At 42.1% G+C, this 13,697-nt stretch overlaps 1 protein-coding gene across 1 annotated transcript in view; it reads right to left on the minus strand.

Moving 5' to 3' along the window:
* The window catches only part of galnt3 (UDP-N-acetyl-alpha-D-galactosamine:polypeptide N-acetylgalactosaminyltransferase 3 (GalNAc-T3)), a gene marked incomplete at both ends in the record, with an annotated part of 35,192 nt that extends 27,742 nt beyond the window's left edge, over positions 1-7,450 (minus strand). The window contains one exon of the mRNA XM_079821159.1: positions 6,954-7,450. Within this exon, the coding sequence (XP_079677285.1) occupies positions 6,954-7,450 (497 nt within the window). The remainder of the gene's footprint in view (positions 1-6,953) is intronic.
* Between the last annotated feature and the right edge of the window lie 6,247 nt (positions 7,451-13,697).

A 13,697-nucleotide genomic window follows, 5' to 3' on the forward strand; every position in this document is an offset into this window, starting at 1 on the left:
TCTAACTAACCTCTCACTCAAATCATGACCTGTCCAGCAGTCTAACCTCTCATTCAAATCATTACCTGTCCTGCAGTCTAACTAACCTCTCACTCAAATCATGACCGGTCCAGCAGTCTAACCTCTCACTCAAATCATGACCTGTCCAGCAGTCTAACTGACCTCTCATTCAGATCATGACCTGTCCTGCAGTCTAACTAACCTCTCATTCAAATCATGACCTGTCCAGCAGTCTAACTGACCTCTCATTCAGATCATGACCTGTCCTGCAGTCTAACTAACCTCTCACTCAAATCATGACCTGTCCAGCAGTCTAACTGACCTCTCATTCAGATCATGACCTGTCCAGCAGTCTAACTGACCTCTCATTCAAATCATGACCTGTCCAGCAGTCTAACTAACCTCTCACTCAAATCATGACCTGTCCAGCAGTCTAACTAACCTCTCATTCAAATCATGACCTGTCCAGCAGTCTAACTAACCTCTCACTCAAATCATGACCTGTCCAGCAGTCTAACTAACCTCTCATTCAAATCATGACCTGTCCTGCAGTCTAACTAACCTATCATTCAAATCATGACCTGTCCTGCAGTCTAACCTTTCATTCAAATCATGACCTGTCCAGCAGTCTAACCTTTCATTCAAATCATGACCTGTCCAGCAGTCTAACTAACCTCTCATTCAAATCATGACCTGTCCAGCAGTCTAACTGACCTCTCATTCAGATCATGACCTGTCCTGCAGTCTAACCTTTCATTCAGATCATGACCTGTCCTGCAGTCTAACTGACCTATCATTCAAATCATGACCTGTCCTGCAGTCTAACTGACCTATCATTCAAATCACGACCTGTCCAACAGTCTAACTGACCTCTCATTCAGATCATGACCTGTCCTGCAGTCTAACTGACCTCTCATTCAGATCATGACCTGTCCTGCAGTCTAATTGACCTATCATTCAAATCACGACCTGTCCAACAGTCTAACTGACCTCTCATTCAAATCACGACCTGTCCAACAGTCTAACTGACCTCTCATTCAGATCATGACCTGTCCTGCAGTCTAACCTTTCATTCAAATCATGACCTGTCCAGCAGTCTAACTAACCTCTCACTCAAATCATGACCTGTCCAGCAGTCTAACTGACCTCTCATTAAAATCATGACCTGTCCAGCAGTCTAACTAACCTCTCATTCAAATCATGACCTGTCCAGCAGTCTAACTAACCTCTCACTCAAATCATGACCTGTCCAGCAGTCTAACTAACCTCTTACTCAAATCATGACCTGTCCAGCAGTCTAACTAACCTCTCATTCAAATCATGACCTGTCCAGCAGTCTAACCTCTCACTCAAATCATGACCTGTCCAGCAGTCTAACCTCTCATTCAAATCATTACCTGTCCTGCAGTCTAACTAACCTCTCACTCAAATCATGACCGGTCCAGCAGTCTAACCTCTCACTCAAATCATGACCTGTCCAGCAGTCTAACTGACCTCTCATTCAGATCATGACCTGTCCTGCAGTCTAACTAACCTCTCATTCAAATCATGACCTGTCCAGCAGTCTAACTGACCTCTCATTCAAATCATGACCTGTCCAGCAGTCTAACTGACCTCTCACTCAAATCATGACCTGTCCAGCAGTCTAACTAACCTCTCACTCAAATCATGACCTGTCCAGCAGTCTAACTAACCTCTCACTCAAATCATGACCTGTCCAGCAGTCTAACTAACCTCTCATTCAAATCATGACCTGTCCTGCAGTCTAACTAACCTATCATTCAAATCATGACCTGTCCTGCAGTCTAACCTTTCATTCAAATCATGACCTGTCCAGCAGTCTAACTAACCTCTCATTCAAATCATGACCTGTCCAGCAGTCTAACTGACCTCTCATTCAGATCATGACCTGTCCTGCAGTCTAACCTTTCATTCAGATCATGACCTGTCCTGCAGTCTAACTGACCTATCATTCAAATCACGACCTGTCCAACAGTCTAACTGACCTCTCATTCAGATCATGACCTGTCCTGCAGTCTAACTGACCTCTCATTCAGATCATGACCTGTCCTGCAGTCTAACTGACCTATCATTCAAATCACGACCTGTCCAACAGTCTAACTGACCTCTCATTCAAATCACGACCTGTCCAACAGTCTAACTGACCTCTCATTCAGATCATGACCTGTCCTGCAGTCTAACCTTTCATTCAAATCATGACCTGTCCAGCAGTCTAACTAACCTCTCACTCAAATCATGACCTGTCCAGCAGTCTAACTGACCTCTCATTAAAATCATGACCTGTCCAGCAGTCTAACTAACCTCTCATTCAGATCATGACCTGTCCTGCAGTTTAACTAACCTCTCATTAAAATCATGACCTGTCCAGCAGTCTAACTAACCTCTCATTCAAATCATGACCTGTCCAACAGTCTAACTAACCTCTCTTTCAAATCATGACCTGTCCAGCAGTCTAACTAACCTCTCATTCAAATCACGACCTGTCCAACAGTCTAACTGACCTCTCATTCAAATCATGACCTGTCCTGCAGTCTAACCTTTCACTCAAATCATGACCTGTCCAGCAGTCTAACTAACCTCTCATTCAAATCATGACCTGTCCAACAGTCTAACTAACCTCTCATTCAAATCATGACCTGTCCAACAGTCTAACTAACCTCTCTTTCAAATCATGACCTGTCCAGCAGTCTAACTAACCTCTCATTCAAATCACGACCTGTCCAACAGTCTAACTGACCTCTCATTCAGATCATGACCTGTCCAGCAGTCTAACTAACCTTTCACTCAAATCATGACCTGTCCAGCAGTCTAACTAACCTCTCATTCAAATCATGACCTGTCCAGCAGTCTAACTAACCTCTCACTCAAATCATGACCTGTCCAGCAGTCTAACTAACCTCTCACTCAAATCATGACCTGTCCAACAGCTAACTGACCTCTCATTCAAATCATGACCTGTCCAGCAGTCTAACTAACCTCTCATTCAAATCATGACCTGTCCAACAGCTAACTGACCTCTCATTCAAATCATGACCTGTCCAGCAGTCTAACTAACCTCTCATTCAAATCATGACCTGTCCAGCAGTCTAACTAACCTCTCATTCAAATCATGACCTGCCCAGCAGTCTAACTAACCTCTCATTCAAATCATGACCTGCCCAGCAGTCTAACTAATCTCTCATTCAAATCATGACCTGCCCAGCAGTCTAACTAACCTCTCATTCAAATCATGACCTGCCCAGCAGTCTAACTAATCTCTCATTCAAATCATGACCTGCCCAGCAGTCTAACTAACCTCTCATTCAAATCATGACCTGTCCAGCAGTCTAACTAACCTCTCATTCAAATCATGACCTGCCCAGCAGTCTAACTAACCTCTCATTCAAATCATGACCTGCCCAGCAGTCTAACTAATCTCTCATTCAAATCATGACCTGCCCAGCAGTCTAACTAACCTCTCATTCAAATCATGACCTGTCCAGCAGTCTAACCTTTCATTCAAATCATGACCTGTCCAGCAGTCTAACTAACTAACCTCTCATTCAAATCATGACCTGCCCAGCAGTCTAACTAACCTCTCATTCAAATCATGACCTGTCCAACAGTCTAACTGATCTCTCATTCAAATCATGACCTGTCCTGCACTCTAACTAACCTCTCACTCAAATCATGACCTGTCCTGCAGTCTAACCTCTCACTCAAATCATGACCTGTCCAGCAGTCTAACTAACTAACTAACCTCTCATTCAAATCATGACCTGTCCAGCAGTCTAACTAACCTCTCATTCAAATCATGACCTGTCCAGCAGTCTAACTGACCTCTCATTCAAATCATGACCTGCCCAGTCTAACTGACCACTCATTCAAATCATGACCTGCCCAGCAGTCTAACTGACCTCTCATTCAAATCATGACCTGCCCAGTCTAACTGACCTCTCATTCAAATCATGACCTGCCCAGCAGTCTAACTAACCTCTCATTCAAATCATGACATGCCCAGCAGTCTAACTAACCTCTCTTTCAAATCATGACCTGTCCAGCAGTCTAACTGACCTCTCATTCAAATCATGACCTGCCCAGCAGTCTAACTGACCTCTCATTCAAATCATGACCTGCCCAGCAGTCTAACTAACCTCTCATTCAAATCATGACATGCCCAGCAGTCTAACTAACCTCTCTTTCAAATCATGACCTGTCCAGCAGTCTAACTGACCTCTCATTCAAATCATGACATGTCCAGCAGTCTAACTAACCTCTCATTCAAATCATGACCTGTCCTGCAGTCTAACCTTTCATTCAAATCTTGACCTGTCCAGCAGTCTAACTAACCTCTCATTCAGATCATGACCTGTCCTGCAGTCTAACTAACCTCTCATTAAAATCATGACCTGTCCAGCAGTCTAACTAACCTATCATTCAAATCATGACCTGTCCAACAGTCTAACTGACCTCTCATTCAAATCATGACCTGTCCTGCAGTCTAACTAACCTCTCATTCAAATCATGACCTGTCCAACAGTCTAACTGACCTCTCATTCAAATCATGACCTGTCCTGCAGTCTAACTAACCTCTCATTAAAATCATGACCTGTCCAGCAGTCTAACTTACCTCTCATTCAAATCATGACCTGTCCAACAGTCTAACTAACCTCTCACTCAAATCATTACCTGTCCAACAGTCTAACTAACCTCTCACTCAAATCATTACCTGTCCAACAGTCTAACTAACCTCTCACTCAAATCATTACCTGTCCAGCAGTCTAACTAACCTCTCATTCAAATCATTACCTGTCCTGCAGTCTAACTAACCTCTCATTAAAATCATGACCTGTCCAGCAGTCTAACTAACCTCTCATTCAAATCATGACATGTCAAGCAGTCTAACTAACCTCTCATTCAAATCATTACCTGTCCAACAGTCTAACTAACCTCTCACTCAGATCATGACCTGTCCTGCAGTCTAACTAACCTTTCATTCAGATCATGACCTGTCCAGCAGTCTAACTAACCTCTCATTCAAATCATGAACTGTCCAGCAGTCTAACTAACCTCTCATTCAAATCATGACCTGTCCAGCAGTCTAACTTCTCATTCAAATCATGAACTGTCCAGCAGTATAACTAACCTCTCATTCAAATCATGACCTGTCCAGCAGTCTAACTAACCTCTCACTCAAATCATGACCTGTCCAGCAGTCTAACTTCTCATTCAAATCATGACCTGTCCAACAGTCTAACTAACCTCTCATTCAAATCATGACCTGTCCAGCAGTCTAACTAACCTCTCATTCAAATCATGACCTGTCCAGCAGTCTAACTAACCTCTCACTCAAATCATGACCTGTCCAGCAGTCTAACTAACCTCTCATTCAAATCATGACCTGTCCAGCAGTCTAACTGACCTCTCACTCAAATCATGACCTGTCCTGCAGTCTAACTTCTCATTCAAATCATGACCTGTCCAGCAGTCTAACTAACCTCTCATTCAAATCATGACCTGTCCAGCAGTCTAACTAACCTCTCATTCAAATCATGACCTGTCCAGCAGTCTAACTGACCTCTCACTCAAATCATGACCTGTCCAGCAGTCTAACCTCTCATTCAAATCATGACCTGTCCTGCAGTCTAACTAACCTCTCATTCAAATCATGACCTGTCCTGCAGTCTAACTAACCTCTCATTAAAATCATGACCTGTCCAGCAGTCTAACTAACCTCTCATTCAAATCATGACCTGTCAAGCAGTCTAACTAACCTCTCATTCAAATCATTACCTGTCCAACAGTCTAACTAACCTCTCACTCAGATCATGACCTGTCCTGCAGTCTAACTAACCTTTCATTCAGATCATGACCTGTCCAGCAGTCTAACTAACCTCTCATTCAAATCATGAACTGTCCAGCAGTCTAACTAACCTCTCATTCAAATCATGACCTGTCCAGCAGTCTAACTAACCTCTCACTCAAATCATGACCTGTCCAGCAGTCTAACTAACCTCTCATTCAAATCATGACCTGTCCAGCAGTCTAACTTCTCATTCAAATCATGAACTGTCCAGCAGTATAACTAACCTCTCATTCAAATCATGACCTGTCCAGCAGTCTAACTAACCTCTCACTCAAATCATGACCTGTCCAGCAGTCTAACTTCTCATTCAAATCATGACCTGTCCAACAGTCTAACTAACCTCTCATTCAAATCATGACCTGTCCAGCAGTCTAACTAACCTCTCATTCAAATCATGACCTGTCCAACAGTCTAACTAACCTCTCATTCAAATCATGACCTGTCCAGCAGTCTAACTAACCTCTCATTCAAATCATGACCTGTCCAGCAGTCTAACTGACCTCTCACTCAAATCATGACCTGTCCAGCAGTCTAACTTCTCATTCAAATCATGACCTGTCCTGCAGTCTAACTAACCTCTCATTCAAATCATGACCTGTCCTGCAGTCTAACTAACCTCTCATTCAAATCATGACCTGTCCAGCAGTCTAACCTCTCATTCAAATCATGACCTGGCCAGCAGTCTAACTGACCTCTCATTCAAATCATGACCTGTCCTGCAGTCTAACCTTTCATTCAAATCATGACCTGTCCAGCAGTCTAACTAACCTCTCATTCAAATCATGACCTGTCCTGCAGTCTAACTAACCTCTCATTCAAATCATGACCTGCCCAGCAGTCTAACTTCTCATTCAAATCATGACCTGTCCTGCAGTCTAACTAACCTCTCATTCAAATCATGACCTGTCCAGCAGTCTAACTAACCTCTCATTCAAATCATGACCTGTCTCATTCAAATCATGACCTGTCCAGCAGTCTAACCTTTCATTCAAATCATGACCTGTCCAGCATTTTAGTCCAAATGCTGCTCTAACTGAAAGACAAACATTAAGACGTCTGCATGAAGCAAACAGGTGGTACTACGCACTCTGGAGGTCTGGTATCAGGGCCGAGGTCTCTGCTCAGCGAGATCCGATCACTGGCGTACAGGTTAAAGCAGTGCTTCTCCTCTCCTCTGTCCTTTTCTTTTTGCTCTGACGAGGCCAGATTGTCAGTGTGAAAAGCCTTCCCAGAAGCCCCTGGGGCGCTGGGGTTTTGCGGTGGCCTTTCTAGGACCGGTCGGAGTTCAGCGGCCGTGTAGTATCCGGACAGACAGGCCGGACTGCCCTCGCTTTCCTGCTGCCTCACAGGAGCTTTGATCTGCATCTTTGGCATAGCGTCCCGGAAGTTATTCACCGCCCCCATCACCATCCCAAGAACGCCATCCCGCTTCTCCACAATCCCTTTGAGCCAGGGTTCGTCCTGAGGGTTCTGACTGACCACCTCTCGCTGCATCAGAAACAGGAAAGTCACGAACACCAACCCCACGATGGCGAGCTTCCATGGGTGCAGTCGTCTGCGCAGGAGCCTGCGGAGGAATGTCATTCTTTTGAGGCGTTCAGAGTGTGGGAAACAAAGCTGTGCGTAACATCACCGCTTGTCCAACCTGGGAATGGGAGAGAAAGGTGAGGACAAAAAAAAGATGGCACAGCGAACAAGTTACACGCGTCTGACAACTATAGCTTGAGAACGGAAAAAAAGGTTGGAACTCCAAGTTCTGAACATCCAACATAAATGTTTTCTTTGATATTTAAGCCTCTTTTAGGTGGCTGGGAAATCATTCTGCACATGAGAGGTAATTTTGTGAATTTAATTACTTTAACAACACTGCCTTGGAGTGAAACTTTCCGAATGATAATTGGGACTTTTAACCAATGGAAAAGTATTAATCATATTGCAAAGTTCTGTCTAATTTTGACCCTACAACACATGTTAAGGTTTCCCACTTATAACGTGTAAAACAAAATAGTGTGAAATTAGATGCATATCATTTATTAAAAAAACGTTTTTTTTTTGTCAATGAAAATACATTTTAATGATGCCGTGAGAGAAGTAGGAGCGTTGTCACAGAAATTTGGAGAAAAGCAAATAAAACTTTGGGTAACACTTTATTTTACGGTGTCATTTTTACATATATGTTACATGGAGATACTATAGTAATAACTACAAATTATGCATAATTACATGCAACTAACCCACACCATACCCTAAGTTACTTAATATTACTCAGTACTTAAATGTGTAATTACACTGTAACAAAGACACCTTAAAATAAAAGGTAACACTTTATTTTAGTGTCCTTGTTACATATGTTACATATAGATGAATTCAGGATAATTGGGACACTTTTCCCAAGTCACCTCAATGGCAAGAGGTGTCCCAATCACCCAATTCACCCTACTTTACCATAGTAAGAAAATTATACATAATTACATGCAACTAATCCTACCATAACCATATAGTAAGTAGCCTTCATGTTGTAAATTAATATTAATCAGTACTTAAATATATAATTACACTGTAACAATGGCACCTTAATATAAAGTGTAACCAAACTTTGCTATTTACTTTCCAACTAAATATAAACCTGAACATGATATTTAACAATCCACATCAATGAAAACAATTGTTCACATGGTGAGGTATTCCTGGACTGACACAAAAACTCCATTCAATGCAATAAATGTCACTTTATGGACGTAATTTTAGGGTTAATCAATATAGCACAATAACACCATCTGTCCAAACTATGAATGAGTGTTTAGCTCTCGCGCACAAACACGTTAAACAGCGGAGACAAAGAAACCGAGAGACATACCGACTGCGCTTAAAATTCATGTCAGTTCATATCCAAAAGAGTTGTGAACTTCAACAGCGACTGTCCCAAAGCAGGACTGCTGAGCACGGCGATGTCAAAGTGGAGTAATCTCAGCCAGACTTCCGCGTCGTTGGATATCCAGGTGCGAGTCTTTCAGGTAAAAGGGGGCGAGGCTTGCGTAACGCGTGCGTAAACGCCACATCATGAACATTATAGGGTGAGTCCAGCAACGTCAGCGTTTAAAAAATGTTGCTCTTCCACGTTTTTTTTTTTTTTATAATGTTAAACGAAAAAATAGAAGAGCTTGACATTTTTGTTGTCTCTCTTTAATATAATTTAACAGGCATTTGACATATTTATTTTGAGCATGTCCCTCCAGACTTTTTAGCTTTATGAAAAGAATAATTTATAAAAAGAAAATTCTACTTTTTGCACTTTTTAAACTGGATTGTCACGGACATGCCCTCCGCTGGGATGTTGTTAGGAGACACCGAGCAGGAACGCGCGCGATCTATCCGCTTCAAATCACGAGGAAAGGACGCGAGGTGTTCTTTTTGAAATAATTTCTGTAAGTCATTTTCTGGGCGCAAACGGTGCTTTTAGAGGTGTTTAAACATTAATGAATAAAGTCAGACCCATAATAATAGGTTACACGCCCGGCACCACAGCTAAAATAGTTATGTTACACAAACCTAACTCATCCAGTGTCATCACCAAGCATTTCCATCTCTCATGATAGGTTCGTGCGGAATAACTTGGATAAAAGCATCGCGCGACATCTTGTGATGGGTGACATTCGCGCATACGACAATGATAAACTCACTCAGACATATTACCACTATAAATCACCCCTATAAATATATGGTATATGTAGAAAACACTCACCAGACATGCTCAGCCTGAGGCATTTAATCACCGGGTCCCCATGCACATGGACTTCATAAAGAGCTTCTGTGTTTGCAGAGCAAAGAAAAGAAACCGGACACGAACCGGACAAGAGAAGAATACCAGAGAGGCTTAAGAGTGTTCATCTGTAGGATACGAGAAATTTAACTTCCCACTGTGACTGACTCTTGCTGGAGTTTGACACATGAACATATGCCATCTGATGATATCTCAACGTTTATTATTTGACATCAGGCTGATGTGGATTTATTGCACAACTGAAATTCTTTGGCGTAACACTACCAAGCTGAAAGTTTATTCTGTAAACCTTGCGAAAATCCACATCTAAGAGACTATATTTGGCCAATTCGAGGTAATTGATCCCCATGTGTATTTAAATAGTAATATAAGTAAAATAGTAATAAAATATAGAGGGAAAAAAACACAGCAAGATAACTAGCCTCTTCATTTTTGTCAGCAATATTGAATTTATGTTGTCATACATTAATAATAAACACACACACACGTTTTATGAGGACTTTAGACATGTTTTTATACTGTACAAACTGTATATTCTATTCCCTACCCTAAACCTACCATCACAGAAAACCTTTAGCATTTTTACATTTTCATAAAACATAATTTAGAATGATTCATAAGCCGTTTTCCTCGTGGGGACCAAAAAATGTCCCCACAAGGAAAAGTTTTGTCCCCATAATGTAGGGTTTACCAGGACACACACACACACACACACACACACACACACACACACACACACACACACACACACACACACACACACACACACACACACACACACACACACACACACACACACACACACACACACACACACACACACACACACTCTAAAATAAGGACACACTTTTTTAAAATAAATCAAATGTAAATTCATGTCCCAGTTGCACTTAATGTTGTCACATTTTCCTGATTTTAAATAAACATTACATTAAAAAAAGAAACCAAATACAATACTATTTCGTATTCATTAACTATAGCCTACTATGTAATTCATATTCTTTTTATTAAAACCAGGTATAAATCTCATCAAGTTGGTGTTTTTAAGCATTTTTACATTTATTCAAAAATAATAACTAACTGCAGTAACAATTTAAATCATATATTTTATTCATGAACTGATGTTTAGCTCTCTTTTTTTTAAATAGTCAACTTATTTTCATCAGTCATCAAGCTTGTAAACACTGATCACAGACACGGACATGGAGATGTGCATTTCATTTCACCAAGCTGATTGCTCACCAAAAAAATCTTTTTTAGGCCATTTCAAATTTGATTTTGGCATGACAAAGCGGTGATATCCAAGTGGCTACTTTTTAATTAGTCTTCCCATTAACACCATCCTTTTGTTCATTCAGACCGATTCGCAAACACACACGAAAACAAGAGGCGGGATTTATCGCATGAACCAATCATATTCAATCATAGCGTGATGGAGACATTGGCTGCGTCCGAAACCTGGAAAATGCTGCCTTCGGAGGACATATTTCAAGGCAGGAAGGCACCAAGGCACGTCTGAATCTAATGTTAGCTTCACTTCCTGTCTCCTGAGAGACCTTCATCTGATCGATTTTTGAAGGCAGTATATTTGTATCCTTCGCTGCCTTTGATATCCCACAATCCTATGCTTTCCATTCTGTGACAGTTGAGCTGGAAAAAAAAGATGGCGTCCGAAAGTTGCGTTTGCGGGTCAGTTTGTGTGTAAATGAAAATGTTCACCTTCTGGTGTAATTTCCAGTGAGAAATTACTAATGTAGTAATTAAATATGTGTTTAGTTCTCTCCAAAGCTCTCTCTATTTTGCTGTAGATCATTAAACGGTTACACTGCCTCAGAAGTCTGTCCGAAATCAGTTTCGTGAGGTGCCTTCATGCACAAACGCTGCCTTACAAGCCGTTGTCGGATAAGGCAGCGAGGCAACGAGTCAGCTGCCTAGGTTTTCGGACGCAGCCATTGCCTCCTCTCATGTGACTTTATCCCAGTCATTCTCAATTACCCCCCACCAAACCCAGCGCACACTTTAGAGGCTCTGTTAAAAGTCACTGGGCTCAGGGGAGGCAAGAGAGACGCGGACTCCCACTGTAACTTCATCTGCGGGTGTCGCTGTTGGCGACTTTACTTTAGAAAAACAAGTGTGTTTTGTAATATTTGTGTTGTTTTATTTTTGTAATATGGGTTATTTTTGGAGGAGGCACTGCCTCTCTTTAGCCTGGTCTTACCAGACTCTCGTACATTTCATTTGTCCAGAGAGTCTGGCCACTCTCCATTGACAAGCGTTAACTTCCTTGAAGGCGGGAACTCTGTTGAAGATTAAAACTATTGGATCTGCCCAGAGCCACTCTGGATCTGCAATAACCAATCGCTAACGTTTGGTCGTGAGTGACGTATGTCATGCGCCGTTCGTCTCTGTTTCTCACATGGAAGTCCGTAAAAAAAACTGCAGATTGTGCAGCCACCTCAGTGATAAAACATAAAACTTGTGCATTCGGATTGTGATTTATTCACGGTGGAGGGGAGAGTTTTGTGATCGGGAACGGCTGCTCACATGATCCATTACATGATTGTATGCTGTAAATAAAATGTCATATGCTTGGTATGATAAGAATAAATGCTTCTGTAAATAACGGCCCAATTCAAATGTTTACGTGCTTTTCTTCTTTTTATTTTTTGAGTGGTGATATAGCGGTGATAAGTCTAGAAATGCATCCAAATGACAGCGAAGCGCAACCACACGGTGCTCTGCAGTGGTCAAAGGATATAAACAGTGAGTTTTGAAGTGATATATTCTTGAAAACTCAGAGATGTGGATTCGGACAGCAATTAAATGACCACACGACCTTGGTGTTTGTCAAAAGCAGTAGGTCATTCGGCCGGGGATTTTTACGCGGGTGCTGGGAGACGGACGGCAATAAAATCACCACTGTATACGATGACAATACCCTCCGACCCCACGAGAAACAATTACAGTCTGAATAGGGCTTCAGCCAACTCCTTCACCACTAACAGAGCGAGCTGGAAAATCAAACTTTTCCCCGGGACACAACATCATGGCCACCAACAAAACTCAGCAAAGATTGTTCTTGCTCCGACTTTAACTTCTGGATATTCGGCAGCGGTGCCACAATAGAATGAATGGCTTCGCTCGCATCTTTTCTCCGCCGCCATTACTGAACTACAACTCAAACTAGCGCACGACATCAACGTCATTGTTCTCAGCCACTCCCTCTGTTCGCTGATTGGACCGGTAAAATTTGTTCGGAGAAAACCAATGAAAATACAGCAGTCCCAGACGGAGTACTGAAGGAAAATGAAAATTGAGCGGAAGTACGTAGGAGGGCAGAGCCAAGCTAGCCTCTCTTGCCTCCTCGAAGGAAACAACCCTGATATAATAACAACAGGCAAAGGTCTAGAGGTTAGATTCTCTGCCTAAGCCCGAACTTGACCCGACCCATCCTCGGGCCGGGCCCTTGATCAAGCATTTGTGTTTTTTTAATCATTACTTTACTAGCCTATTTGGGTGGGCAGAAAGCTATGCCATAATCAGAAATTATATATATATATATAGCAAAGTAAGAACTAATACTACAACTAAGGGTGCGTTCACACGTAGTTCGGTTCGTTTGGTCCGTACCAAAAACGATCCGCTTAGCGTTCACACTGACATTTTTATCAGCGAACCTAAAGTTATCGAACCAAAGGCATAGGGATGCGGTCACAACCTGATTGGTCGGCTTTTATGACATATATTTCGCCACAGAGCTTGCTTACCGAACATTCAAAACAATGCTGTGCGCTGGATTAAACGCGGTCATTTTATGCGTGTACAAATGGTTTTATTTTTACCAGCTGAGAACTCACGAAGAGCTCATAAAATGTTCAAAACATTCTAAACAGCAGCAGGATTTCCTCCGTTGTATGCAGAGACGAAGATCTGCATTGATGAGGCACTTTACCTCCTCATTGCTCCGCGTTTGCCCTCTACTCATTTTGGATACACCGATCTTTCCGCGTCGTCAAATCAGCTGACGTGTAGCGTCGCATCTTGTGACAT

This window comes from Gobio gobio (genome assembly GCF_949357685.1).
Source record: "Gobio gobio genome assembly, chromosome: 7".
Classification (NCBI taxonomy): domain Eukaryota; kingdom Metazoa; phylum Chordata; class Actinopteri; order Cypriniformes; family Gobionidae; genus Gobio; species Gobio gobio.